At 38.3% G+C, this 26,931-nt stretch overlaps 2 protein-coding genes across 3 annotated transcripts; both read left to right on the top strand.

The window, feature by feature from the left end:
- The first annotated feature begins 1,134 nt into the window (after positions 1–1,134).
- On the top strand, positions 1,135–8,834 carry TMEM128 (transmembrane protein 128). 2 transcript variants are annotated; one of them, XM_032686064.1, is made up of 5 exons: positions 1,135–1,270; positions 2,358–2,499; positions 4,410–4,571; positions 5,648–5,756; positions 7,091–8,834. In XM_032686064.1, exons 1-4 carry the CDS (start codon positions 1,144–1,146, stop codon positions 5,745–5,747), a joined length of 531 nt encoding a protein of 176 aa, XP_032541955.1. In that variant the 5' UTR covers positions 1,135–1,143; the 3' UTR covers positions 5,748–5,756; positions 7,091–8,834. The 2 variants fall into 2 exon arrangements, with proteins under 2 accessions (XP_032541955.1, XP_032541953.1); XM_032686062.1 differs by having other exon boundaries at positions 5,648–5,743.
- A 2,233-nt stretch (positions 8,835–11,067) lies between these two features.
- OTOP1 (otopetrin 1) lies at positions 11,068–26,813 on the top strand. The gene is made up of 6 exons (XM_032686113.1): positions 11,068–11,428; positions 17,553–17,689; positions 20,599–20,657; positions 22,268–22,398; positions 24,954–25,900; positions 26,286–26,813. The coding sequence occupies exons 1-6, from the start codon at positions 11,143–11,145 to the stop codon at positions 26,454–26,456; spliced, it is 1,731 nt and encodes a 576-aa protein (XP_032542004.1). The 5' UTR covers positions 11,068–11,142; the 3' UTR covers positions 26,457–26,813.
- Positions 26,814–26,931: the final 118 nt, after the last annotated feature.

Below are 26,931 nucleotides of genomic sequence, written 5' to 3' on the forward strand. Positions count from 1 at the left end.
TAAAATACATAACTATTTAACCACAGTCTACATTCCATTCTTTTTGAGTTTCCTGCTTTCTCATCATGAAACTACAGAGGAAGTATCTGCAAACTTTTTCTCCTGGTATGCAAAGAATTTTTTTTCTTCAATCTACTTTATAATAATCTGAGCTTTTATTGAATATTTCTACATTTAATTCCACTGGAAAGAAAAGCTATCCATAACAACTGCCATACTGCACAGGTACATCCACTCTGAAGTCAGCGGGATTTTTGTGTTAGTTGGAACATTACACCACACAATTTTGTCTAAGAAAGCCCAGAATTTGTAACTACATGTATCATCTAAGCAGCCTGGTGAATCATTACTATTAGAAACAAATTTCAATTTTAAAAGCCATGGCTTAATGGCTTAATCACTGAACACACCCCAAAAGATACAGTACTTATATTCACAGTATTCTGATAAGGACCAGACCTTAAATTAATCTGTCAACATAATTTAGTAGTTTTGAGTCTGTCCATAAATTGTTCGTGAATAAACAAGAAAGCCATGATAATCTAATAGGTCTCAAGGTTTTGTTTGCAGAAACATGGTGATGTGACTTTTTATCTAGCCATGCAGAACTCAGCCACAGAACCGAAACAATCTATTTTACCATTTTACTAGGTTATTTAACTTTTACCTAGTCTGTCATGTAAATATGTTAATTATTTCCAGTTATGAGCTGCAGTCCCGAGTGCTACAGGACCTTTGTGGCTCTCTAAACCCCTCAGAGCTTTGTATTTGCCTCATGTTCCACCTTCGCTATTGTTCTCTGTCACAAAAATTGAGATTTTTCCTAACATCTGCCCTCAAGAGCACCTGGTTGCCAGGGTGCGATGAGCCAAACACTTCTATGCACTAGTGCTTCCCACTAGTTTTCTTAATAATTTTCTTAATAATTTTTGACATAACAGCCGTCACTGCGGCACTTGGCTTTACGTGACGCCGTTCACTGTTTTCAGTGGGGACTAGAGCGATCCCTGAGGCTGTTTATTTGTGACACACCCTCGGGCCGTGAGCCGGGCCGAGGCGCCCCGTGCCCGCCGCCGCCCCTCACGCCAGGGCCGTCGCGGCCGCCGCTCCCGCCCCGCCGCGTCACTGCCGGAGCGGCCCAAGATGGAGCCCGGCGGTGGCGGTGGGGACGGGGACGCTCTCCCGAGGCTCCGGCGCCCGGTGCGGCGCGGGCCGGAGCCCTGCGACCCGCGGCCGCCGCAGCCGCGTCCCGGGACCGGCGGGACGGCCGGTGGGTGGTGCCGGGACGCGGAGAGCGGGGCCGGGCGCTGCCGGGCGGGCGCTGCGGCAGGAACGGGGGCCCCTCGGATGGAGCGGCGCGGTGCCCGCCTGCCCGCAGCTCCTTCGCCCTCAGGTGTCTGCTCCTAACAGGGAGCTGGATGTGGAAGGGAGACGCGACTTACAGCCGCGGATTGCTTGATGGGGATGAAGTGCTTAAATTCTCCCGGGCCCAAGCTCTAGTAGTGTGAGGAGAAATGAAAAATAAAACCGCCCGTGAGCTCCAGCGGAGCTGTCGGAGCGCTCGGCTGGTGGTGAAGCGTGTGGAGGAGCCAGAATACATGACGCTGCTGGAGGCACCAGGCTACTCTTGGTGATAAAGTTCAGAGTATGAGACATCAAAAGCACCTCTGACACCTTTTTTTGACAGTGTGTATAAATACTGAGTGCCTAAATACTTGGTTACTGTCGTGGTTTAAAAAAAAGACTTTCTTATCTGCTTGCTCTGTTATTTTGCTTCTTCTAAACATATAGTGATGAAGGGGAAAAGAGAAGATACTTTTCTGCACAATGATAGTTCTGCTTCACCTGCTGAAGGTGTGCAGCGTGAGTCAAGGTAGCTCCTGAAACTGGAGCTGAAAATCTCTGGTGAATTAACTGTGGTTAAGAACAAGAAAATTATTTGTGCCTGAAATACTTACAAATACAAAATTCATTAAAAAGGGTATAAATAAATTAGTAATTGGAAATACCAGCCTGACATTCTATATGCTAGATTAATAAAAATGCTTTGATAATGCCAGGAGGCTTTAATTAGTAACACAACCCATACAAAATCTAGTCAGCTGTTTCCTGAAAGTGTACACAGACGTGATATTGTGCTGATTGTTAGTGTTTCATCCTTTTATCACAGGATACCTTGCTTAGTCAGTTTTATTTCAGTAAACGTTCAGAGCTTTTTAGAATATTTGTAGTACAAAGAGTATTATAATCTCCAGAGATAAATGAATTAAAAAGATAAAGCATCATGTTTTCCATAACTATAATCATACTCCATTTAATGACTGGCTTTAGTGCTATAATTATGTTCTTATTTACAGAAGAGTCTACAGCTGTAGAGAAGAAGATGAAGCCTCCTACCAGACTCAATATTCATTCTGCATTCTGGATTTTGGCATCAATAGCTGTGACATACTACTTTGATTTTTTTAAAACTGTTAAAGAAACTATGCAAGCAGATAGGTAAGGTATCTTTTTTTACAAAGAAAGTTGTGTTTTCATCTTACAATCATGTTCAGTTTTGTTGCACCTGAACACTATATTTTAAATCATGGATAAACAAGATCTACAATAGGAATAGAGAGAGCTGGGACTGTTCAACTTGGAGAAGGCTCAGAGGCATCTTGTCAATGCAAATACCTGAGGGGAGGGTGCTAAGAAGACAGAGGCAGACTCTTTTCAGTGGTGGCCAGTTACAGGACCAGAGGCAGTGAGCACAAAATGAAACATGGGAGGTTGCCTCTGGACATCAGGAAGCACTTTGTGAGAGTGACTGAGCACTGGTGCAGGTTGCCCAGATAGGTTGTGGAGTCTCCATCCTTGGATATACTCAAAAACCATCTGGACATGGTCCTGGACAACTGGCAGTAGCTGACCTTGCTTGAGCAGCAAGGTTGAACCAGATGACTACCTAAGTTGATATTATTAAACTAATTTTTAAGTAAATACAGTGCTTAAAATTTTGCTATAATTATTTTTTTTCTGTGGACTACTGAGCCATCTATGTACGTGCAAAATTTGTTCTGATAGCAGGCATTTTATTACTGTACCTTCAAGTTTTCACTTAAGTACAAGAAATAGCTGCCTCTTTTGTTGAAAGTGTTGTAGTTTTGCTTTTATTTTAATAAAACCCCCCTGAAATTAATCTTTAAATGTCAAACTGAAGTTCGTTTCTCTAGAAGTTCTGTAGGCCTCTTTGAGTAGGTCAGTGAAAAATTAGTAAAATAATTTCTCTGAAGCAATTTCTATTTCTAGTCTATTTATTTTCCATTAAATTAATTTCAATGGGATTGATGGGTGTCAAATATTTTTAGATACCCTTAGCTGGAAGTGCTTTTAAAACTCCCATTGCCATTGTCATTATTGTATCAGCATGTGGAAGCTGCACAGGGCCTTGCTCTGGAGCTGCTCTTCCAGGCTAGATACACCCTTCATCCAGTTGGCTGTGAAAACAAACTAGTGACTCCAGGATGTAATCAAAATTTTGGGTGTCAGGACCCTGTCTTCCTGCACTGCTTGTGTAAGTAGACTATGGCAACTGCTCTCTTAATGCAGAATTCACAATTGGTAGTACCAAGGTACCAAAATAACCCCTGATATTTTCCTGTACCGTTCCAGAACAAATGTTACCTGAGTAAGAAGATCCTTGATTACCCTTTGTAACTTAGTAATCAAACAATAGCAATAAGAATTTGCTTTTTAAAATTTTTATTTGCTAAATACACATTCAAATAAGTGTAAGGTTTTATTCAAGTGCACCTTCCTCACAAATTGTCTTTCCCATTCTAGTCTTGAAGTATGTCCTCAAAGAGACTCAAAAGTGTATCTTCCTAAATAATCAAATCGCATACCCTGTGTTTTTTTGACTCTGAGTTTGAAGTCCTGGATTTCTCTCTGGTTTTCTTCAGCATCTGTAAAGAAAAATCTTAATGCTTCTTGTCTGTGAAATTTGAGAGTTCACAAACTGAAATCTCATTAAAGCTTTCTGCAAAATTTCTGTTGCACAAAAAGTTACAGTGAGAAGCACAGTTGCAGTGAAGCCTCTTTTGTTTCGTTACTGACAAAGTAGTTGTGGTGTGGTAGCATAGTAGATCCCTGACAAGATCTGTTGCATTGCATTTCCAAGATGCTTGAGGGAAAAATGAATGAAATGCTGCATCGCAAAATTAAACTCTGTTGTGTACATTAGACAGCTTTGAAGGGCAAAAAGTGTTTTGTAAAAGTAATCTAAGATAAAAACTAGAGGAACTCTAGGCCATAATCTGTGTAATTAACAGATATTGTCTGTTCTGTTTCTAGACTAGAGTGAAGATTAACGTGCCAACTGCAATGTGATTTTGCTTAACATGGTTTATATGCTTTCCTTCCTGCAGTTGGTGGCTCGCCAGTGGCACTTGTTTGATGGCTGTGTGTTTATCCGTTGCCTTTTACTGCATCCTGTATCTTGAGTGGTACTGTGGAATTGTGGACTATGATGCACAGTATCCAGCACTGATACCTATCACAACAGCTACCTTTATAGCAGCAGCAATTTGGTGAGTTCAAATGCTGTACAAACTTCTGCTAAACCTGTGCAAGTCTGTGTGTTAATGGGCTCATTTTATAAGTATAATTTCTGTAATTCTACCACGTGTGTTGGTCACAATAGTAGTTCTGGGTAGCATAATTTCTTCCAGTTTCAACTTTCATCCACAAAGCAACAGTCGGAACAGTTGAAATTGTATATTAAATGTACTTGCAGATATACAAGATCTTTTCTATCTTGAAAATGTATGGGAAAACTGAAGTCCTTAGCTTTGTAAATTTATCACCTTTGGCAACTATTTGTGCAGTTTACAAATTAAGGTAAAGGTGTATTCCCTAGCTGAGAAAAAACCTGATCACTTTCTGTCAGAGTTCTTCATTATCAAATAATCTGTAAGTAGCAAACATACACAAAATTTTGTCAGACACTTTATTTATGAGATTATATGAGTCAGGATTGAGAAAATGTGCATATGAGTGAAAAAAATTATATGTGTGTGTGCCATTATATTTGCTCTCTGCATGAAAGCTGGTTTCCTCTTGTTTAGCTGTTTTATCTGAAAGTCAGTATTTGTTGCAATGGTGGGAAAAAAAGGAAGATTGAAGAAAATAAAGGTTCTCTATAGTTTAGAATTAGTCAAACCTATAATTCTTGTAATTCAGTTGTAAAATAAGTTGGTTTTCCCCCTGTCTCTTCAGTTAACTGAAATCTGGCTGGCTGGAAGTTCAGATTAAGGCTTTTCTCAGCTGCCATGTGCCCATGGAAAAATCAAAGAGTAGGTCATTTCCAGGGGCTTCAGGTACAGAGATTCTGAAAGTAAAAGGTATCTTTACCCCTGATGGGACTGAGTGGACTCAGCAGCTGCTGAAGTTCTAGGATGAGTTGCCATTCAGTAAACAGTAAACTAAGATACCAATTTAATAAGTAATGCTGGAGTGTTTTATTTTTGTTTTCATAAAGAAGCAAGTATTTTTCCAGGTTGAGTAATTTAAATCTTATTTCCTCTTGTGGAGTTTTCTTTGTATGCCTGATATTTCCATAGTATGGCAACTGAACTTACCAAATACTTCCTGCTTTTATTCCCAGTTTCAATGTTGCCTTGTGGCCTGTCTGGTCGTTTTTGACACCTTTGTTGCTCTTCATTCAGTTTATGGGTGTTGTGATGCTTGTATCACTCCTGGGATAAGCCCTTCAGGTAAGTAATTTACCTTTTAAGCACACAAAAGCATTTATCTTGTTGTGTGAACTGCTTTGTTAGACATTTAAAGATTGTAAGACCATTTAAGGATTCCTTCTCTATGTTTTGTCTGCACTTCTACAATATTGACATTTTGTGGCATATAGAATAACCAGAGAACATACAATTATCCAAAGGGGAAGAATATCCTTTTTTGCTCTCTAAGATTTCATTCTAGACAGTGAAAAGAAGTGATTAGTGAGAATGGATGGTTTGGAGACATATAGGTCAAATACCTGCAGCTTTTACCTGGACTGGGAAAACTTCTTAGCAAAGCTGCTTGATCTGACTAAAGGGGAGAAGCTATTAACATCCATATGCAACTGCCTTCTCTATTTTTTTTTTAATTCAAAAGCTTTGTCTTACCTTTGTCTTTAGGTATGTTGTTTTCATTTGCTGTGATGAACAGTACAGATCAACCTGCTTGTCTGGAAAACTGCCAGATACGAGAAGTTCTTTGTTATTCCTAAAAAAACTTTTCAAAGGCAAAACCATCTGTTTTGTTGACTTGAAAAATTAATTTTCAATAACTGCTACATCCCACAACTTTTGTTAGGATATATTTATCAAATGAATCCTGTGAAATGGAAAAAGCTAAGGAAGACATCAAAGAGAGCTCAGTAAATAGGGTCAGGGATGTCACAGGTGTCTACATCATCCAGGGAAGTTACTCTTCTTTGTTGTTCTTAAGAGAATGTGGGGGAGCTGTTTAGCTTTGCTTGCCATCACAAATCCTTTTTGGTGAGGAAGTCCCTGATCAGTTTTATGAGTGCAGTAAGAAGAATATGACAGTGCTGGATTTATATCACTGTAGTGCCAGAGTTGTAGGCAAAACATGTTTTAATGGCTTAGACAGTGAAATGCAAATTTTATTTTATTTTTTTTTACATAAACAAACTGAAACTGGTGTTGCATTTTTCATCCTATTTTCTAGATACCAAGAAACCTGATTTTTTCAGGAGGCAATTAACTTAGGTCATATTCTGACAACACCTATGTACTTCTGAAAAATACTTTATTCAGAATCTCTTTACTGTGAGAGCTTCAGTCACACTTACTGATGCAAACTTATTCAAATCATGTTTGTTAGTTCTGCCATTAGCTATGTTCTGTCTGAGCACTGGAAGGATGTGGGGAAGTTCTATATTAGGCCAAAGAATTCTTTGCCTAATAATTAGGGCTAAGTTATTACTTGGTGTTGCAAAATCATTAACTTATAGAGTTAGTACAAGATACAGCTTGTGCAGTATAACATTTTTGTTAAATGGTGTTCGTTTTTTCTTTTCTTTCAGCTTCATGTGAAGGACTCGAGTAACTGTTATCCTGCAAAGTGGATGTCACTTTTGTTACATTCCAGTACTTTTATTGTTTCTAATGCTGCCTTTTTTGCTCTAACTGATACAGTAATTCTTAATCTACCTGATTTATAAGTCAATGGACATAACTGTAGGAAAAAGAAACTGAATAGTGAATAATTGAAAGATAGATAGGTTTGACATCTCTTGGTAACATAAAGCATTTCATTGCTGCTTTGTAAAGCTTCTGTTTATGTTTTAATATTAAGCACATGGGTAATAAGTCATGGAAACATAGAATAGTTGGTGTTGAAAGGGACCTTAGTTATCTCTGGGGACCTCAGATGTCACCTAGTCAACTTCCTGCTCAAATCATGTTGTTTGACTTGGAAGTAATTGATGTTTAATTGAAGTGTAATGGAGTTTTAATACTATATTCTTTCCATTTGAATTGACAGCTAAAATACTGTTATCTGGAACCTGTGTTTGTACTTATAAACTTACTTATAGGAGGCATTTCTTGATCTATTACATTTCTAATGTTATATTTGTTACCATGTAGGAAATATTACATAATCTCTTGAATTCAGATCTGCTAGTGTTTGGAAAAAAGTATGGATAGGGGCCTAGAAAGCTGGTTGACATTTGGCAGGGCCATCAATTAAATAAATAAATTCTACTTGTGCTGATACAGTTTGTCCACAGCCAAAGGTGCATGATCAAGCTGTGAATAACCAGCAATATAATGAACACTATTAACAGTACACAAGAAATTCAGAGAACAAATTAAATTCTTTTGATGTACACACTATTTTTCAGTATTCAGGATGTTTTTATTTCTGTAAATTAACTTTTGATTCTTAGCAGTGCCTGTTAATGAAGTTGCCATTTTCCTTCCTCAGCAACGAAGAGGCTGATGTTAACTTAAAAGCTATTGGTCATACTCAGTTGGGAAAATAAAATAGCATTTTATTTTTATTAGGTGACTGTTCGTGTTGACTGAGATACTTGGCTATCTGGAGACCCGGGCACCATCCAGTTGCTAGACCACTCTATGTAGATCCTTGTGTTAAATACTTTCCCACCCATGGCTTTTGGAAAATAGGAGAATGTAAAAGCTGGGTGTGGAAACTTGTTAAACTTTACGCCTTGTGACTGTTGCTTGAAGTCTGGACTGTCAGAGGATACTGTGTTCTTCATTCTGGCTTTCAAATTCACAGCATTGCTGAATACAAAATGTGTGAAATGTTTAGTTTACATGGAAAAGGTAGACATTGTCTTTGGCTGTTACTGTTCCATTAAGGAAAAAAGTTGCTATTGGTATGTGATACAAAAGATCAGTCAAACCAAAATAAAACACATTCAGCACTGCTTTTAGTAGTTTGTAGAGTAAGTTAACAGCTTGATTTGTTGAAATGTAATATTTAGGTTTGCCAAAACCAGTTGTGCTTCTCATCCTTAAAGAGCAAATTGCTTATCTTCAGGTGTCCATCTTTTAATTAATTTTAACTATTTTATGTCTGCATACATAGGTACATTTGAGTAACTTTGTTTATTATGATATTTAAAATGCAGTGTTGCTCAGGGATGGTAATTATCACTGTATTTTATTTGTCAACTGTATAAATGCTCTAGGTGTTTTAAGTTGCCTTGTAATCTTGAATTAAAATTACTATTTGCTACATGGTTTTTCAAATTTATTCTTCTGGACATCTTAATAAACTTTGTACGAAAGTGATCAGTTATTGTTCAGTACTTAATTATTTAACTGTCTAATTCCACTTTCTTGGAGATTTGAAGTGCATCCCATCATTTTTCCTATAAAATGGATGTTCATGTAGATTTTAAATACTGTACTTGACTTGGAGTATCTTTGTCTTTCATGACCCCTCACTGTGTTTATTGAAGGTGTAATATCATTCTGTTCATCTTTGGAGAGCTGTTTGCTCTCTGACTACTTTGATGTCTTTTTCTGCGAATCCTGGATAGATATTACATTGTACAAAAGTCCTGCAAAGTCTTAATAGTCCCCTGAAAAAAAACTGTGAGGCAATCAAACCCCCCACCCCTACCAAAGCTTGAATGTACCATCTTGCTACAGACCATCATAGGTATCTTCTGTATCCATTTACATTAATTTCATTTAAGTATGAGAATGTGTATCAGCACCAAAAAGCTTTAGTTTACAGGTGACAAGGGATGGTCTTGGATAATCTTGAAGTAAAATAGTCCACATAGTGAAGATTATCACAGTTACCCACAAAAGCTCTTTAAAATGGAAGCATCTTTCTTAATTATTCTTTAAAGGTTACATTGCATAAGGTAAAAGTAGGATTTGGCATTTCCACAAGCTTTTGAGAATGATGGATGTAGCTATGAGCTAGAAGTTGTTGAAGCCTGAGCAGTTTGATTATTTATGCTTTTTATTTATACTGCTGTTACAGACTTGATAGAAACAGGGCTTCCAGTTAAGTGCATTCTTCAAAGGGAAGATTTGCAGATGGCTTAAAATACTTGTTTCTTGAGAACAGGCCAAAATGAATAAAGGACATGAGCTACTACTTCCTTATTTTTACTTAAACATAAGGTGATTGTCCAGAATTCACTCATTCCAGCCTTCTGCCATTTTTGTTTTTCTTCCCTATTCTTTAAGAGGAATGAGAATCCCAGACATTTACATGTAAGTTCAAGGTGTCCTTTGTTATTTAAGAAAAAACCCTCTTTAATAATTTCTGGCTTCAAAAGAGAAAAAGCTTAGAACCACTCTAAGTTTTGGCCGAGGAAGTGGAGAAAATAAATGCTGTATTTTCAATATATCCATTTTTTTTTTTTTTTTGATGTAACTGAACTAGTGGCTTAATTTCATGTGAGATGTGGGTGGGTCACTCTCTGTAAAAACCAATACTTTGGGTAATCAATATGCTACCAACAGGTACAGAGTAAATATGTAAGACCTGCCTGACCAGAACAAGGACCAGTCTATCTTGGTATTTGGCCTCCAAGCAATGTCTCAGTACCCAAAACCCTAGAGTTATGAGAATTCATATTGTATGCAAACAAAATATAATTTAAAAAAAAAAATAATGGTTTACCCTGGGCTAAATTCCTCTCAACCCCTACAGGCAATCAACTGGTGCTCCAAATCTTGAGGTTTGCATACCTAAATAGCTTGTGACCATGGGTCACAGTTAGAACTAGGCAGTTTAAGTAGAAAAGGGTCAATACTTAAAATGTGTATAAATATTAGGAAAATAAATAAATAAGAAGTGGACTAAATTCTGCAGAAGTTTTTGCTACTTTGTGCTCAGTAGTTGCTTCTCCAGCTAGCAATTGCTATAATACTGTGTTGTCGGAATAGACTTCCTAAAAAAATAAGGCAAATTGCTGCTTTTGAAAGGTCTAGGCAATTCCTGAAAATGGAGATTCTGTACTACCAATGGAAGTAGTGGTTGCCCAAAAGTAGGTGACCTGTGGGGCCCAGAGTGTGAAGCATGGTGGGTGATCCCGTTGCCACCTCCATGCAAAGGAACTCCATCACCAGCTGTTGGCTGCAGAGCAGGTTCCATCCACCTGTCCTTGCTTTCTCCCAGCATCTTCCTTCCACACGGTGGCTGTTCCTCGGCTTTCCAATCACAGCTGCTAATGGTCAGGGGGGTTTGTACAACGCTCGCACGGATGGAAGCTCCATATCCCTCACCAAAGCCAGCCGGGCAGGGCTCACCTGCCCCTTCACGAGGGACACGACCGGCTGCCTCCGGACTAACCTTCTCCCTTACCCTGGTCTCGACGCCAGCTGTTGTCTGAGTCTCAGGCAACGCTGTCTCGCAAACACCTCAGCATCCTTTTCCCCCCCGCCGGCGGCCTCCCTTCCCATCGGGGTCCTGGGGCTCGGCCCCGGCAAGGGACCCCCGGCGGTCCCGCCCGCGGGCAGGCACGGCCAGGGCCACGGCCCCGCTCCGCCCCCGGCCGGGATGGGGGACGGGCCAGCCTCGGGGCTCCCAGGGGAAGCGCGGCCGCCTGCTTGCAGCACCTGGCCAGCGGCGTGGGAGATGGAGAAAGCCGCCGGTTTCCCCGCGGTGGGCGGCAGCTACCCGCAGAAAAACGCCGAGATCCTCAGCAGCCAGTATGGCATCAACCTCTTCCTGGCCGGGCTGCTGCTCACCTTCGCCTGGGCTGTGCACGCCGTGGGCATCAGCAAGAGCCACCTGCTCTCCTACCTCATCACGCTGATGCTCATCCAGCTGCTGTGGATGTTGTGGTACCTTTGCAGGAGCTGCACGCAGAGGAGGCTGATCCGGGACAAGGACACCCACGCCGGAGCCCGCTGGCTGAAGTGTAAGTACCGGCCGGCGGCACAAAGGGTGGTACCGCACAAGAGACATCTGTGCCATCACCTGTGTCTGCTACCTCTTTGTTACCCTCTCCATCCCTACCAGGAGGCATCCTGCTATTCATGAACTGAGCGCACATGCAGTGCACTCTAAAGTAAATATATGCATAAGCTGAACATACTCGGAGATTGTATGGGAAAGCTGTTTGCTAAACATCCTCACTTTCCAACCTACCGTTTACAGTGCTGAAAGCTCTGGTGCCTTTTTCCCTTAGCAGGCTGGTTTGGCAACTCCTGAAAAATTAAATATAGGTACTGGAAGAGGCAATTTTTTGGTGTCTTGCAGCTCTTTTGGAGGAATTACCACCTTTTCCAGATGATATAATGCAACTTACTTAAGGGTAGTACCAGTCAGAAGGGTCCTCAAGTGCTCTCTATACCAATGTATATCAGAGATTCCCATTTATATGTGTACAGTGATGCTTTAGAAACATCTGGACTTAGACAGAAAAGGACAAAATCCCTGACCAGATCAGTAGGTAGATCAGTATATAAAGCAGTTAAGCAAGGAATCTAAAACTAGCATTAGCTGGTAGGAAAAGTATACAAGTTTGCAACGGTAGTGGTGGGATGTGATGGCCCTTATCTGCAGAGTCAGGTGTGTACTGGAGTGAGAATATAAAGGTATCTTGAGAGAAGGTATTTGGGGAGCACATTACAGAGTTGCAGTGACAGAAATGCTGTTTCTAGGTACCAAGAAAAAGAAACAACCTACATCAGTGCTGAGTGGAGTAACAGGCAAGCCCAGTTTTACCAACCTCCTCCTCTTTTCCAGTCTCAGCACTGTAAGCGATAGATTGGAAAGTAAGTATTTTAAGTGGAATGCTGTAAGACAGCTTTTCCATAAAATATTTCCTACCTGCTAGCAATGAGACAACAGTTAATTATCACAGCAGCTAATAAAATACCTAAATTAAAATTCCAAGAACATCTAATACCTGATTATTTTGAAAAGTGAGGTTGTGCTGTGGAAATGTAGTTCGTTCTCAATGTCGGTGCTTGTGTGTCTTTTATTTTCTTTGCAACTGCTAAAAATTCTGTATGAACTGCTCACAGAAAATCTTTTTTTTTTCGATGTCTAACATACAGCCATGGTCTGTAGACTCTTTCTTGAAATGTATGGAGTTCACATACCAGCTCTGGAATTGTTCCTCTTCCTTATTTACTGTTTTTCAAGGCCATATTCATCTCTCAGGCATTTTTCATTTATTAGCTTATATGGCTTACGACGTTCTGAAATTCATTAATGCAAGTCTTAACTTGATCCTAACTTGGACCAAGCTATGCTTTTGTTACTCAGAGGGTAGCTTTCCCCTCCTAAGTATGGAATAACTACTGCTTAACATGGGTAAGTACAGCAGGATCCCCTGCCCTTTTTCTTTTGGCACTGCATTCACAGCATTTTATTTGTCCTACAGGTTATAAGGAGTCACAGAAACTTAGAAATAAGATCCTGGATTGAACTACTAGGTTACCTTACCCATTTCTTTTACCAGCACAGGATGGCTCTTTGTACTGGCTTCTCAAGTGGTGCGGCTTCCATGACTTCCCTTGGATGTCTAGGCTGCAATTCATCAAATTTGCCCTTAGGGAATGACCTACACTTTCCTATTCTTAGGAGTTTCTTGTATTTACAATAAGTCTGTACAATTCCTTTATCCTCTGTTGGGAAAAGAAAACTTATTTGAGCTAAGGAAAAACTCAGGTGACAATTCTTTTGCCAAGATCCCCCTTGCCCTCCTCTTTAACAATGTTTTTGTCATAAAAATCTTTTAACTGAAAGACTAAAAGTCCAAAAAGAAAAAGTGGGGTGGAGGGGACAGAGACATTTTCATCAAGTCTTTCCATGGAAAGCTTTCTGCAATTTTTTACTAGCTTTATCAGCTGTTTTTGAAGAATATCTCCTTGCTGTCCTTGTGAGAGCAAATGTCCTTGTATTAAACAGTATAAAATGAGTGTATTTTCATGAATCCTTTCAAATTGTGAATATCATTTTAGTAAAAGTGGTGGTAGCTGCCTACTTAGAGGATTTTGCTATGATAACTGTTGAAAAAGAACAATTTAACAAAACCCTCCTATAACTGAGTCCTTGTACATATTTAACAATGCTAGAAGGACAGTTGGTCAGATTACAAGAATTGCTTGCAGGAAGGTTTCCTTGAGCCTTTTTGCACCAAGGTGTCACTTGTGTGAACCCCAGAGCATGGTTGTCTTCCCGCTTGCATGGGCACCAAGAATCACTCCCACAGTCTGAATGTGGGAAAAGTTTCCAGGAGAGCTTTAATATGACACAGCTATCCTGACCCAAATAGTCACAGGGAGTCTTAAGAAGCCCTTTCCTTGACTTATTACAAATGTTATTCCCCTAAGTACACTTTCCTATTAGGAAAAGCTCTTTTTTTGGAAGTTCAGCCAAGTGAGCCAGGGAACTCAAAATTAAAATAAATTGGCTTCACAAATGGCTTCATTTTATTACATTCTCCAGCAGCACAGCTTCTGTTTGCAGCATTGACAATTGGTCAACTTGCAAAGCTCTTGGCAGACTTCAGCTTATATCTTTTTACTGCTTGCATTGAATTGCCAGTTATTTGAACAGTATTTGAAATTAAGAGTGGTATTTTTGCAACTGTATCATTATGACTTTTGTTCTTCTTGATGGTTGATAGAAAGAAACAAGCCAGCATTTAGCAATATTGAAAATCCTAATACTGGTCCCTTAAGATAGACAGGTTTTAATGAGTATTTTAAAAAAATTAAAGAAACAGTGCTCAATAGCAATCATTTCACATTTCTTAAACTTTCAAATGGAAATAGCAAAACAGTGAAATTATTTTCCTTGCAATTACTGATACTCATTTAGCATTAGTACATAATACTGAAGTTTCCATCAGGAAAAATTAACACAGAAACCATTATCATACCACATGTATGGTCACGACTGTTGTGCTTTGATTTTTAACTAAACAAACTAGTACAATCATTCTCTTTCGAAGCCCATAAATAAATAAGCACATTGGACACTTTGTATACACTTGTAGTGTGGCCACCTGAGTGATTGCAAGAAATATCTAGATACCATTTGAATAAATGAAATAATCTAACATTAAAAGAGTCATATAAAATCTTCTAATCCCTAGAGGACAACGGCAAAACTATTGATTTCAGTGGAAACAGGTTGAAGCCTACCAAATCTCTGATGGATATAAAAGAAACATGAAAAGTGATTTGAAAGCATAAACCAAAATACTCAATGTGAAAGAAATTTTGTGTGTTTTATTGTTGTTGTTGTTTCCCTCTCAGTGATCTGCTGGACACTGAGTTAAAGCTATTAAGACTGTACAGCTGAAATACAGACCTTGTGAAATGGAAGCAAGACAGAGTGGAACTACAGTACAGGTCATCTTTGTAAAAACAAGATGCATGTATGGTGCAGGAGACAGATCATTAATCTAAAATGTCTTTCCTTTTCACTTTTGTGAATTTAAACCTGAGCCTCTTGCCTTGCCTTGCCTTGCCTTTCCTTGCCTTCCCTTTCCTTTCCTTTCCTTGCCTTGCCTTGCCTTACCTTCCCTTCCCTCTTCACATTTTTTCTATTTAACAGGTCCCTTGTGGTTCTATTCTGCTGAGCTACTCTCATGAATAATGGAAGCAAGGATGCAGAATTTTTTCTTACAAAACACATTTTCCACCCACTTTGGTCTGACATTACTACTTCACTGAAACAGATCCTTAGGGCTTAAACGTGCATCATAAATTCATTGGGAAATTACTTTACTCCTATCACGATTGGGGACTTAAATATCTTTCTAAAGTACTCTGTAAAGTCAACATATGCACAGCAATTCACTGTAGAGTTACTGATAATCTTTTGCTTTGGAGGACAGCATTTGTCTTCTTATTGAAACAATCATAACACACATGAAATCCCTCTAATTGTCATGTTCCAGACAAATAGGCTGTTTCCTGCATACTTTTTAAATAAACCATGAATCACAACATCAATCACAGAATAATTTAGGTAGGCAGGGACTTCTGAAAGTCATCTAGTCTGAACACCATGCTCAGAGCATGTTCAGTTACCTCAAATAGAGTTATTTCAGAATTAGCCATTCTAATTTATTTTAGAATTATTTACATTTTTTTGATAAGGAAGCAAATGTATCATTTGATCTCAAGAGTAGCATAGAATTTTGTGTATTGTGATGTCATGTACTTTCATACATAATGATAATGGCACATGTGGTCTTCATTCCTGTTACATGTGTTAGAATACAATTTAGCTGATGTAAGAAGCATAAATTAGGAAACTACATGGGATTGTACACATGCATGAAGTGCAGAGCTGAGGTTCTAGATTTTGCAATATTAAAGCAGAAGTTTTTATCTCTTGGTAGAAATTTCAATCAATCAGTAATTTGGCTTTTATTTTTTATAGAGAGATTGTAAAACAGAAACACAAAATCCTCTTGAAATTCACACCTGTGCAATTAAAAAGGTTTTGGAAGTCTATTTTTGTTTAATTTTAAAGGATCAAGGAAATAATAAACAAAATTACACTGTGTTTTTATAATTTCTACTTCATTTTATCAATGGAATTTTAAGAATAAAGACATGTCAGGGCTGACAGCAGGTCTGTTAGCTCTTTGGAAGAAGATTTTGACCTGGGAAAGTTGCGGGTGTATCCTTGAGATAGGAGAGGTATGTATGCAGCCCTGGCTGAAAGAAGACAGCTGTGGAGTGCTTAGGTTTGGTCCTGTGAGAACTCCAGCTTTGGCCTTGAGCTTTGCCAACAGTATTACTAACAAATAATAGCTAATTAAAAAATACAATTATCTACTTGCCTTCTGATGCTTGCTAACGTGGGATATAAAAAGACTTGAGGGAAAGAATCAAGACTCTGGTACTCTGCTCGGTACTGGACTGTTTGTGTTTTTCTTCTTTACTTTTGACCGCCGCAACAATGACAAAGATAATATTAATTAATTAAATAAATAATTTACTAATACTTTTTTATTATCAGAAGTCAAGTGGAACATGTTGTGCTTATATGGAAATTAGGTTGTGGTCCTTTATAAAAGATAAATATTCATCGAAGTCAACACTAGTGATGTTATTTACATTACAAAGAAAGATTAAGATACTGATGGAGATATGTATCATAAGGTCCAGTTAAGGTCCATGGTAAATTTTTGTCTAGTCTTCATTAAAATAAGCCCAAATTAAATCCAGTGAAAGCTTGTTTGACTAAAAACCTACAGAAAAAAACCCACAACCCCCCTGCCCCCCCTCCTGAAAACAAACCAAAACCGAGTAAATGAAGGCTTTAGTTTGGTTCAATAATCTTATTGCCAGTTGTTGCTTAGTCATACAGGTACAAATGCATGATAAAAAAAGGTATCAATAATTAAACAATGGGAAATGTATTTTAAAGTTCTTTAGGACATAAAATACATATTTAGAGAAATATATTAGGGCATTTTTGTGTGTGTGAAATATAGATACTGAAATTAAATCTTTAGTTCCTTCCTAGGAGAACAAACCATACAGCTCATTGTAGTTGTGGTCTCTCAGTTAAAGTGTAACCCCCGAGCCACGGGGAGGGCACACCAAGTGATTGTGTTACTTCCCACTGTCGAGCTTTTGGGCTTGGAGACTGTAAGGTGATTGTTCAGCTCCCCAGAACTGTACAGTTTGCTGTGTGGCTGTCTAGAGCACTAATTCATGCCCTGTATGGCAGCTGCACTTGAGAGGCTGACCCTGCTCGGAGCTGGGAGTCACTTGAAAGGGGCTGAGTGTCTCCAGGTCCTGGCCAGTGCTACACCGGCCATGCAGGGTGTGTACTGTGATGTGCTTTCAGAATATATTGGGCAGAGGCTTTCACAAGTTAAAGGCACTTATTACACTGAGTCAATTAACTTCATGAACATCGATCTACTTTTATTCTACTAAACAAGAACACAGATATTGATTGACTTTTATTTCCCTAAACAGCTTGTAGTGTATTGTACAAATTGTCTCTAGACACCATAATTATACATTGACATTTTCTTGTATCTTTTTCATTTGTAGGTGGGATTACTTTGTTTGCAGTGATTACTTTAATTCTGGACTCTTTTAAAATTGGATATTATATTGATTTTTCAAACTGTTTATCACCAACTGAAGGCATTTTTCCTGTTACACATGCTGTGCACACCATCTTACAGGTAAAAGTCACTGGTTGCAGTTTTATATTACAACTTCATTCCTTCCCAAAAATATGTTTTATTTTGTTATCAGTGGATTTTACACTAATTTAATTTCTAAGCATGTCACAGAATACTTTGGAGGACTAAATGCTTGTGCATGTATTAAGTATGTGTAAATTCAAGCTTTGCTTTGCAAACCTGGAATTGCTCAGCCACAAAATTCATATGGATTTGAAAAAGGAATAATCAAAAAATGCTCTCCTACAGTTAAAGTTATATTGTATTTTAAATTAGAGTAACATACGTCATTTTCACAATTTTCAGGCTGAAATGAGTAGCTCAGCTAAAGACAATTCTCTTGATTCTGTTTTTAGGACTTGTCATACAAGTTCAATTCAATCTGTCTCTCCTGATGACCCATTGTGTTCAAGAGTGGAGCCTGATAAGTCAAAGGGACAAAACCCTTCCTAACAGGTTCAAAAACACTTGCACAACTTTCCTATAACAAATGAACACAGATATTCCTTCTGGAAGCATTTTGTTATGCTTATCAGTGGCTGCACAGTAGCAAGCAGTCAGTGACTCCTGTAGAATATTCCAGCTGCCTGCTTATTGTAAGGCTTTGGCTCCATAGTGTGTGGTGACACTCCATAGCTCATTGTTTCTCATATTAATTCCTCTGAGCCCCTGTCAGCAGGTTTCTAGGAAAGAAGGAAAGAAAAAGCCAGTCAAATGAGATTCTTAGTTGTAGCCAGGTACTTGTATGCACTTTCCAAGATGATTTAGTCATTCAGAAAGAAAAGAAAGATTTTTTTAGCAGTTGTGGTTGCATGTAAATGAGCTTTTGAACAACCTACACTTTCCTGTTTTCTGTAACAAAAAAGAAAAAAAAAAAGCATTGCCATACAAGTAGTAGCTCTGACCTCTACAATGTTTTTCTCTGGGGGGTGAAATCCTGATTTGGTTGAAATAATCTTAATTTCACATTCTTGTAATATGCACTCTCCAGGTCTTGCAACCTCTTTGCTTTACCTCTGAAAAACAAACCAATGAAATTAAGCCCTTTTGCCCTGCTGATCTGCATGCAGCATTCTTCCTTGCATCCAGTGACCCTGAGCTGACAAGGTTTCCAGTCACCATGAACTGGAGTGTGGAAGAACAGCGTGTGATGAACAAAGGGAACAAGAGTGCTAATTTAAATGTTGCATCACCCAGTGTTGCTGAATTTATCATCTACAAAGCTTAAAATAATGAAAGGTCAAATGTTAGCCTGAGCAATCAAAGAAAAAGTTAAAAACTAATTTACCAGATAACTCTTACCTAAGACATATCTCATGTCTTTGAAACAGAGGATGAAATTACAGCAGATCCCTAAAACATCTAAATGCCAAAGGATTTGTTTTCTCCAGAATATGTGTCAGATTCTGTTGTATTTTACTCTAAATGAGGCATCCTGATATAAACCATTAAATTAATATATACTTACTGCACCTATGTATGAACTAATATGTACCTGCCCTTCCAAGACAGGCTGTGCATTATCCTCTTTCACAGGCAGGAATCCCTTTGAGGAAATGAGTATTCTGTGAGCAAAAATTGGATTTTATGCTATTTCTTTACTGACTTTTCCTATTCCCTCTTGCTTTCTCATGTCTGAATAGATCTTCAAAACTTATGTTTTTTTTTAAGTTTTGAAAAATGCCTTCAGATCTACTGTCAGATTTTACTGCATCAATCCCAGAATGGGAACTTGAGTGTAGCATTAGAGACTAAGATAATTTCAAATTGATTTTAGTTGAAACCTGCATGAAATTTTGTACTCTGTACATCTGAGGTTTTACAGTGGCCACACCTCTTATTTATAAATGCTTCAATTAGAGGAATTAATGTTATTGTTGGGTAGCATAGGTGAGCCATAGAGAACTGCATTTGCCTAGCTTTTCCAAAATTAGACATTAAATGCTTCAGACAACAGCAGCTATGAAGGCACCCTACATTTATGGGAACTGTGGTAAAATGGACTTCCAGTTACTCCAATTGCTGAAGAACTTAAAATTCTTTTTACTTTTCAGATTGTTACTGAAACACTAAACTAGGCAGGTTTCTAAGAGAAATCTTTGGATTCTTTCTCTCCTGATAGTTCACCTACTGTTGAGTTCAGTATTCTAGGAACTACTGAGAGTAAACAGGACTCCCAGTTTCACCCTAACATCCCTGAGGAATATTGGTATAGTTCTCCTTGAACCTGTCAGCACTTGGAACCAGTTTTGTATCAGCAGCAATCTCTTTCTGAGGTCTCCATTATGTTCCCACAAACAAAGAGTCTTATTTTTATTCCTTTTTTACCTTGACTTGCTAACTCATTGTTGTTATCTCTCTCTTTTATTCTCCAGTTGAGTTTTCTGCGCTATCATTGAGTGCAACTGCTGTGTTCTTAATGGAGTTGTCGCTCAGGCTGATAGCACAAGCTTTTCTCTTGCTTCCTGAGAGTCTGCTGTTTTATTAGTTAAGTCTGGCATCCTTTCACCTATCTCTGTCCCTGCATAGAATTTAATATATTTAATAAATTATTCAAACTTAGCATGACCATGCCCTACAGTAATCATACTGCAATCCGCAGCTGGTAGCTTTATTTCCTTTGTCATTGAAATAAAAGTCTCTTCAGCTACAGAAGCAAAATGTTTTTGTGAGTGATACTGAGACTTTCTACTGTTAAGCCACTGATTTTGTGTACAAGAAACTTCAGGTTCTGGGAGAACGTCACAGGAAATCATGAGCTCTTTCACATGCATGGAGATGGAGCTACATCGGTTTAAATCATCAGAGATTTTAATTACCAATGTTTCTGTCTATAGATGCACTTTCCTTTCTCAGTGTCACACATGCTCATTAGTGTAATAATATTTCTCTGTATTCCTTTCATTTAGGTTTATTTTCTGTGGTGTCATGCGAAGGATGTTATCCAGTCTTTCAAAACACTTGAAAGGTAAAGTGTACCTGATCTTCATCTGGCATGTTAATAGGTGTAGGTCTGTACAGGGCTTTAACAGCTACATTTTTACTGTATTAGAGACAGTGAAAATATACAGAGGTTGATTCTCTTCTTGATTGTGTTACATAGAAAGAAATAGAATAGTTAAATAGAAAGTAACCCCATTTACCCTTATTTAAACTGTACTTATATTTTTTAATATACAATAGTCACAGAATAGATGTATTTTTCTCATGAGAGAGGGAAATGGCAATGTATGATACCAAAGTGTCATTTCCTTTTTTTGAAGGAAGGATCACGTCTGTGTTTTAGGACTATGCACTATATTATGTTTTATTTATTTAGCTACTGAAAGGGAATCTGCATCAGCAACCTGCAGTCAGTGCAATGTATCTGAGGTATTTTATATTGATTTTTATGGAAAGCACCTTTTTATAACTAGATCTTAGACACATAGAACAGGTTGGGTTGGAAGGAACCTTTAGAGGTCATCTAGTCCAACCACCCTGCAGGAAGAAGGGACATCTTCAACTAGATCAGGTTTCTCAGAGCTCTGTGCAACCTGGCCTTGAATGTTTCCAGGTATGGGGCATCTACCACCTCTCTGGGCAACCTGTTCCAGGGTTGCACCTGAATCTACCCTGGTTTAGTTTAAAACCCCTTGTCCCTGCTAAAAAGTCTGTCCTCATCTTTCACCTAAGTCCCTTTTAGGTACTGGAAGGCTGCTATGAGGAGAAGTTATCACAGAAGGCTTTGCAGTGTCAGCTGGTGATATCAACTCTGTTTATAAGTAGATTTTAAAAATCCCTAACTACAAGTTCAGCACTGAGAACAGTGCAGGAGGAAAGAACTGTTTCTTGGTGAAGGAACATGAAGAGCTTCAGGTACAGGAGGATGCCTGGCAGAATGGTAGATGCCTGAGAAAGAGACACTATGATCTTCTACAAAGAAAGGGAGTGCTTGACAATGGAAAACCATTATTGTCTGGATTTTATTAGGAAGTTCAGAACCATAAATGCACTTTCCCCAATGCCATTTTGTTTCAGCAAGTCTGAAATGGTCTCCTGTCAGAGACCATGAGTTTCAAAAATGCATGGAGACCTACCCTCATTGTACCAGTACTTTGAATGGAATAAAGCCCTCTGTTAGCTTCAGCTCTCTCCAGGAGACAAAAAGGCATGAACTAGAAGTTAGAGAAGGCAGCGGTCTCTGCAAAGACAGACCAGATACAGTGAATATGAAGGAGCACAGCAGAAGGCTGTGAAATATAGTTTGCAAAACAATTAATCCTGTTCAGACTGTTCAATCACTGTCAGTAACATGAAGCTTGTTCAGCCCAATGAGAGAGCATAACAAATAATAGCAGCATCCTATTAGTAGTTTAATACATTAAGCCAATGCGTTTCTGTAAAATTTTGCAGGTCTAATATTCAGAGTGCTCCACTGCAGAACATCTTTAGAGACTGGTGATGATTGGTTTTTTCCCCTGCACCAACAAATAAATAGTGCCATATAGCTTGTCTACAGAAAGTTAATTCATTTCATCTAAAATATATGGAGATACAGTTTGTGCAGATTCTTTCAATAATTACTTTATTTTGTAGGTTTGGGGTTATCCATTCTGTGTTCACAAATTTGCTCCTGTGGACAAACGGAGTCTTAACGGAGTCAAAACATCAACTGAATGAACATAAGGAAAGACTAATCACGCTTGGTTTTGGGAACATAACTATAGGTAAGTGAAAGGGTTGGTACATTTTGGAATTCCTGCTCTAGCACACTCATACAAAATACTGTGTCACTGTAGGTTGGAGCTGGGTCATTTATGGTTATGTCAGCATAGTCATTCTAGAGCAAATGGTAGTCAGTATGTAGTAAGTTCAGACCTAACTAAAATGTTACATGATCATTAGCATATATGTGATAAAGGCTGTTGTTTTCTTCTAAATTCCAAACATACAGATTTTTGAAAACATTTCTTTTCAGGAACAACATCATTGAAGAACCCCTTTATCAGTAAGTCATAGAAGTAAATTGAACACAGCGGCTTTAAAATGAGACTTTACTATTTACTAAGTTATTCAGAGAAAAACAAGCATGGATAACCTTCCCAGAAGAGTGGTTGCATGTGGTCTGTGGTCCTACAGGGTTCAGTGGGGTGGCTCAGAGGAACAGGAGTTATCCATAAGTGCTACTTTACAAGACAAAGATTTTGCTTGGGGTGTTCTTTTTTTGTAATGAATCCATTTTCTCTATTGGTAAGATGGCACAAGTTGTAGTCAGCAAATATTTAGTATAAGGAAGATACAAAGAAAAAAATCTTCACTATGAGTCTGGTAAGGCACTGGCACACATTGCTTAGAGAAGTTATGGATGCTCCATCCCTGGCAGGATGGAGCCAAGGATGTTCAAGGCCAGGTTGGATGGAGCCCTGAGCAACCTGGTCTAGTGGAAGGTGTCTCTGCCCATGGCAAGAAGTTGAAACTAGATGACCTTGAAGGTCCCTTGCAATCCGGGCCATTCTATGATTCTGTTATAACCTCTGGGGATACTTTCTGCTTTCAAACTCCAGTGAAGCATGGGGAAATTAGGAGTGTTTAACTTTAAGAGGAAATAAAAGTTTTCAGTAGCTATAAGCAATTTTCTTCCCATGAAAATTTATCAGTGCAGATGATAAATTTTGATTGTGTTCACAAAGGAAAAGACAGACAGTTTTTAAAAGTGAGAATGTATGTTTTTCTACCCAAGAAATTCAATGGTGCTTGTATACCAAAAATCCTGATTTTACCTCTGTAAAGCCAAATCCTGATCTAATTTCTTTTTGGCCTATTTATAATTTTTATAAATTGAAAAATTTTAGGCATTTTTAATAATTCCTACCAAAGTTCACATATAAGTGAAAACAACTTTAAAATCTATAAAATATTATTTCACTATAATTGTGTCTAAAATTATGACCACCATTTACATCTGTTGGCAATTATTACCCTTTATATGTATCCATGGAAACTATCAAGTTTCCATTAATAGTCAGGTAGCTGAATTGATAGTCCAGAGATTTTGTAATCATGGAGCATTGGTAGACAACAGGCAAATCAGAAGTTGATGGCTTTTCTTGATATCTTTACTTGTTAAATGAAAGTAGTTTCCTTATATTTTCCCCCATTATTCCGCTGCCAGAATTTTTATACAACGTGAAGAGTCAGAAATAGCATCTGAAAAATGGGGAGTGAGATAGTGATCCACAAGATAAGATTGGCATTAATATACAATCCACTGCAAAAGCAATTTTTTCCACCTCTTAACAGTGTGTATTTGAGACAAAACAATACCAACTTTCTCCTCTTCTCTTCTGTCTTGAAATTGCAGAAAACAAAAGAAAAATTGTCAGGCACAGATCTAAAATCCACACCTAAAAATGTGCTCTTAAGCATGTGTGGTTATATATTTATAAATAAATACATTGGAAATAGGTGTCTTTTTTTCCACCACCGTGGAAATTTCTGATTTCTGACATTATTTGCTTAGGTTATATATGCACATTAAATATATTTATTTTACAAATATGAGCAGTTGTTCCTTGAGATGCCTTACCGGTTTATGTTGCAGGTACTCACAGCAGAGATATAATGATTTCATAAGTTCCTCTCAAAAGGAGAAGATTGATTTTTGGTGGTGGGGTTTTTGTGGTTTTGTTTGTTTGTTTTTATTTTGTTTTGTTTGGTTTGGTTTTTACTTTAAAACTATTCTGGGACATTGAGTCAAAGTATCTGTGGTTTATTTTACCTCTTCCTTAAACATAAATGACTTTTTAATAAAGTGGTTTTGCTATTGGACACTACACTAGTGTAAATAACTGATAAAAATGAGAGTATAACTGAGCCCTCTCCTTGTTAAGCTTATTCTTGATCTGATCAACAATCCCTGAACTTCTTTAAAATCTTCTCTGTTGAAGGGCTGAGGACTCAAAGCCCTTGGCATCTGGATTTTCATGTTATAAAAAAAGTAATTTTAACAAGAACCTGATGAAGTTTTGTACACTTTGGTGCAATATTTGTTCACTATGCGATTATTGCTCAGTGAGTGAGCAGTGAAGCTGGAGATCATATTCTAGTGAAGCAGCAAAAGCTTTGCTAGGTTAATGGTGAAGTCTTTTCTTAGGTGGGTAGCTGGGTGTTGTTTGACTGAAATCTTATCTTTCGTGTTTTATTATTAAATTTATGTTTTAATTATTCACTTTAAACAAGAAATCTTTATGATGCACATAACTAATCTCTCTTTCTCCTTTAGTTCTAGATGATCATGCACCTCAATGCAACTGCACAACAACAACTCTCTGCTCTATATTTTCTCAAGGAATATATTACCTATATCCCTTTAATATAGAGTACCACATCCTGGCATCCACAATGCTCTATGTCCTGTGGAAGAACATTGGCCGCAAAGTTGAGCACCACCAGCAAAACAAAACTCGATTCAAATTCCACGGCATAACTGTCGGAATGATTTTCGGACTAATCGTGTTAACTAGCACAATAGCCATAGTTGTTGTGTATTTGATTCAGATTGGAGGTTCAAAAATCAAAAGCGAGTTAGCACTCACTATGTTCTACTTGCATGCTATCTTTGTGCTGGCTCTCATGTGTACAGCTGGAATTGTCGCCCTTCTCATCTACAGACTGGAAGATAGATCGCTGGATAATTCAAAGAATCCCGCTCGAAAGCTTGATGCAGAACTGCTGGTGGGCACAGCTGCAGGGTCCTGGCTGCTCTCCTGGGGCTCAATCCTGGCCATTATCTGTGCCCAAGCTCATCCAAAATACACCTGGTATAACCTGCCCTACTCTGTTCTGGTTATCATTGAGAAATATATTCAGAATCTCTTTATCATTGAATCCATACACCGTGAGCAGGAAAAGGTTAATGATGACATTAAAACTCTCCGAATAGTGACTATATCTCGGGGGAGCACTTTGTCCCTTACCCCCTTGTACAAAGAGATTTACAATGGCAGAGCCACTCGTGACACTGGGGAGGTGCCCTGTCTGTTTAAGGGCAGTATCTCTGGGAGAGACAACGATGGTGCTGGTGTTGCCAAAGAAGAAACGAGTCAGGACAATACTTCGGTCATACAATCGACCTCAGATTTCTCATTTTACAGAAGAAACTCAGTTACTAACAACAAGAGGAGAATTCTGAAGAACATTGCTGCATTTTTATTCCTTTGCAACCTTTCGGTAAGACATTTTGAATGTAATTCATAAGTTAATATCCAAAAGCTTCCCAGCCTTTCAAGTCTGATAAGTATATTAAAATTACGTGGACCTATAGTTTGTAGGAAGTAAATTTTACTTTTTCTGGAAGAAGTGAATATGCCTTTGGGGGGACAAAGGTTATTTAAATGTGGAATACGGGAGCCTAGACTCATTTCAGTCACAGTCTAAAAACTTCAGCAGCAGTGGAAGCTGGAACCCTCTTCCACCAGTGTGCTCCGGTAGCAACAGGGAGTGTTTTCTTTGGGATTTCTGAAACCAATTTGCGGTATGGTGGAGTCACAGTCATTAAGGGCTATTGACTTGTATTGCTGGTGATTAATATTGGCCTTGCGTTCTTTCCCTGCAGCTGTGGATACCCCCGGCATTCGGGTGCCGCCCGGAATATGACAATGGACTGGAAGAAATAGTTTTTGGCTTTGAACCCTGGATAATTGTTGTGAACCTTGCGATGCCTTTTTCCATTTTCTATCGGATGCATTCAGCTGCCTCGCTCTTTGAGGTCAATTGTAAAACATAGATAATACACGGTCCCTCAGTGAACAATTGATTGAATAATTAATTAAATAAATAACAGTTGAAGGAGTGAATGAATGAATGAAAGAATGTAGCAGCTGCTCAATAAATAGAAGATTCAATATTTTTTTTAAAAGAAGGGACCATAGCTAATAGCATGTAATTGTTTTTATTTTTCTTCCACATTTTTTGTTATATATGTGGTGTTATTGTATAGGTACACTTTTCAGAATCATATTAGTGTTAATATGATTAACACTACATAATAAAGTTAATTCAATCTCATTAATCTTTGTTTTAGTCATCTGGGATTTGTCCTCTGTATGATTTGTATAGCTTTGTTTTCATTCATTGTGACTTGTAAAAGAGATTTACAAAAAGTTCTGTATGATTTAGGAGGGAAAATCCCAGGAAGAGCTGAACTGAATGATGCTCCTGAATCACAGAGATACTAGAAAAACTCCAATTCTTAATTCCTA

The sequence above is a fragment of the Chiroxiphia lanceolata genome, chromosome 4, assembly GCF_009829145.1.
Source record: "Chiroxiphia lanceolata isolate bChiLan1 chromosome 4, bChiLan1.pri, whole genome shotgun sequence".
Taxonomy (NCBI): domain Eukaryota; kingdom Metazoa; phylum Chordata; class Aves; order Passeriformes; family Pipridae; genus Chiroxiphia; species Chiroxiphia lanceolata.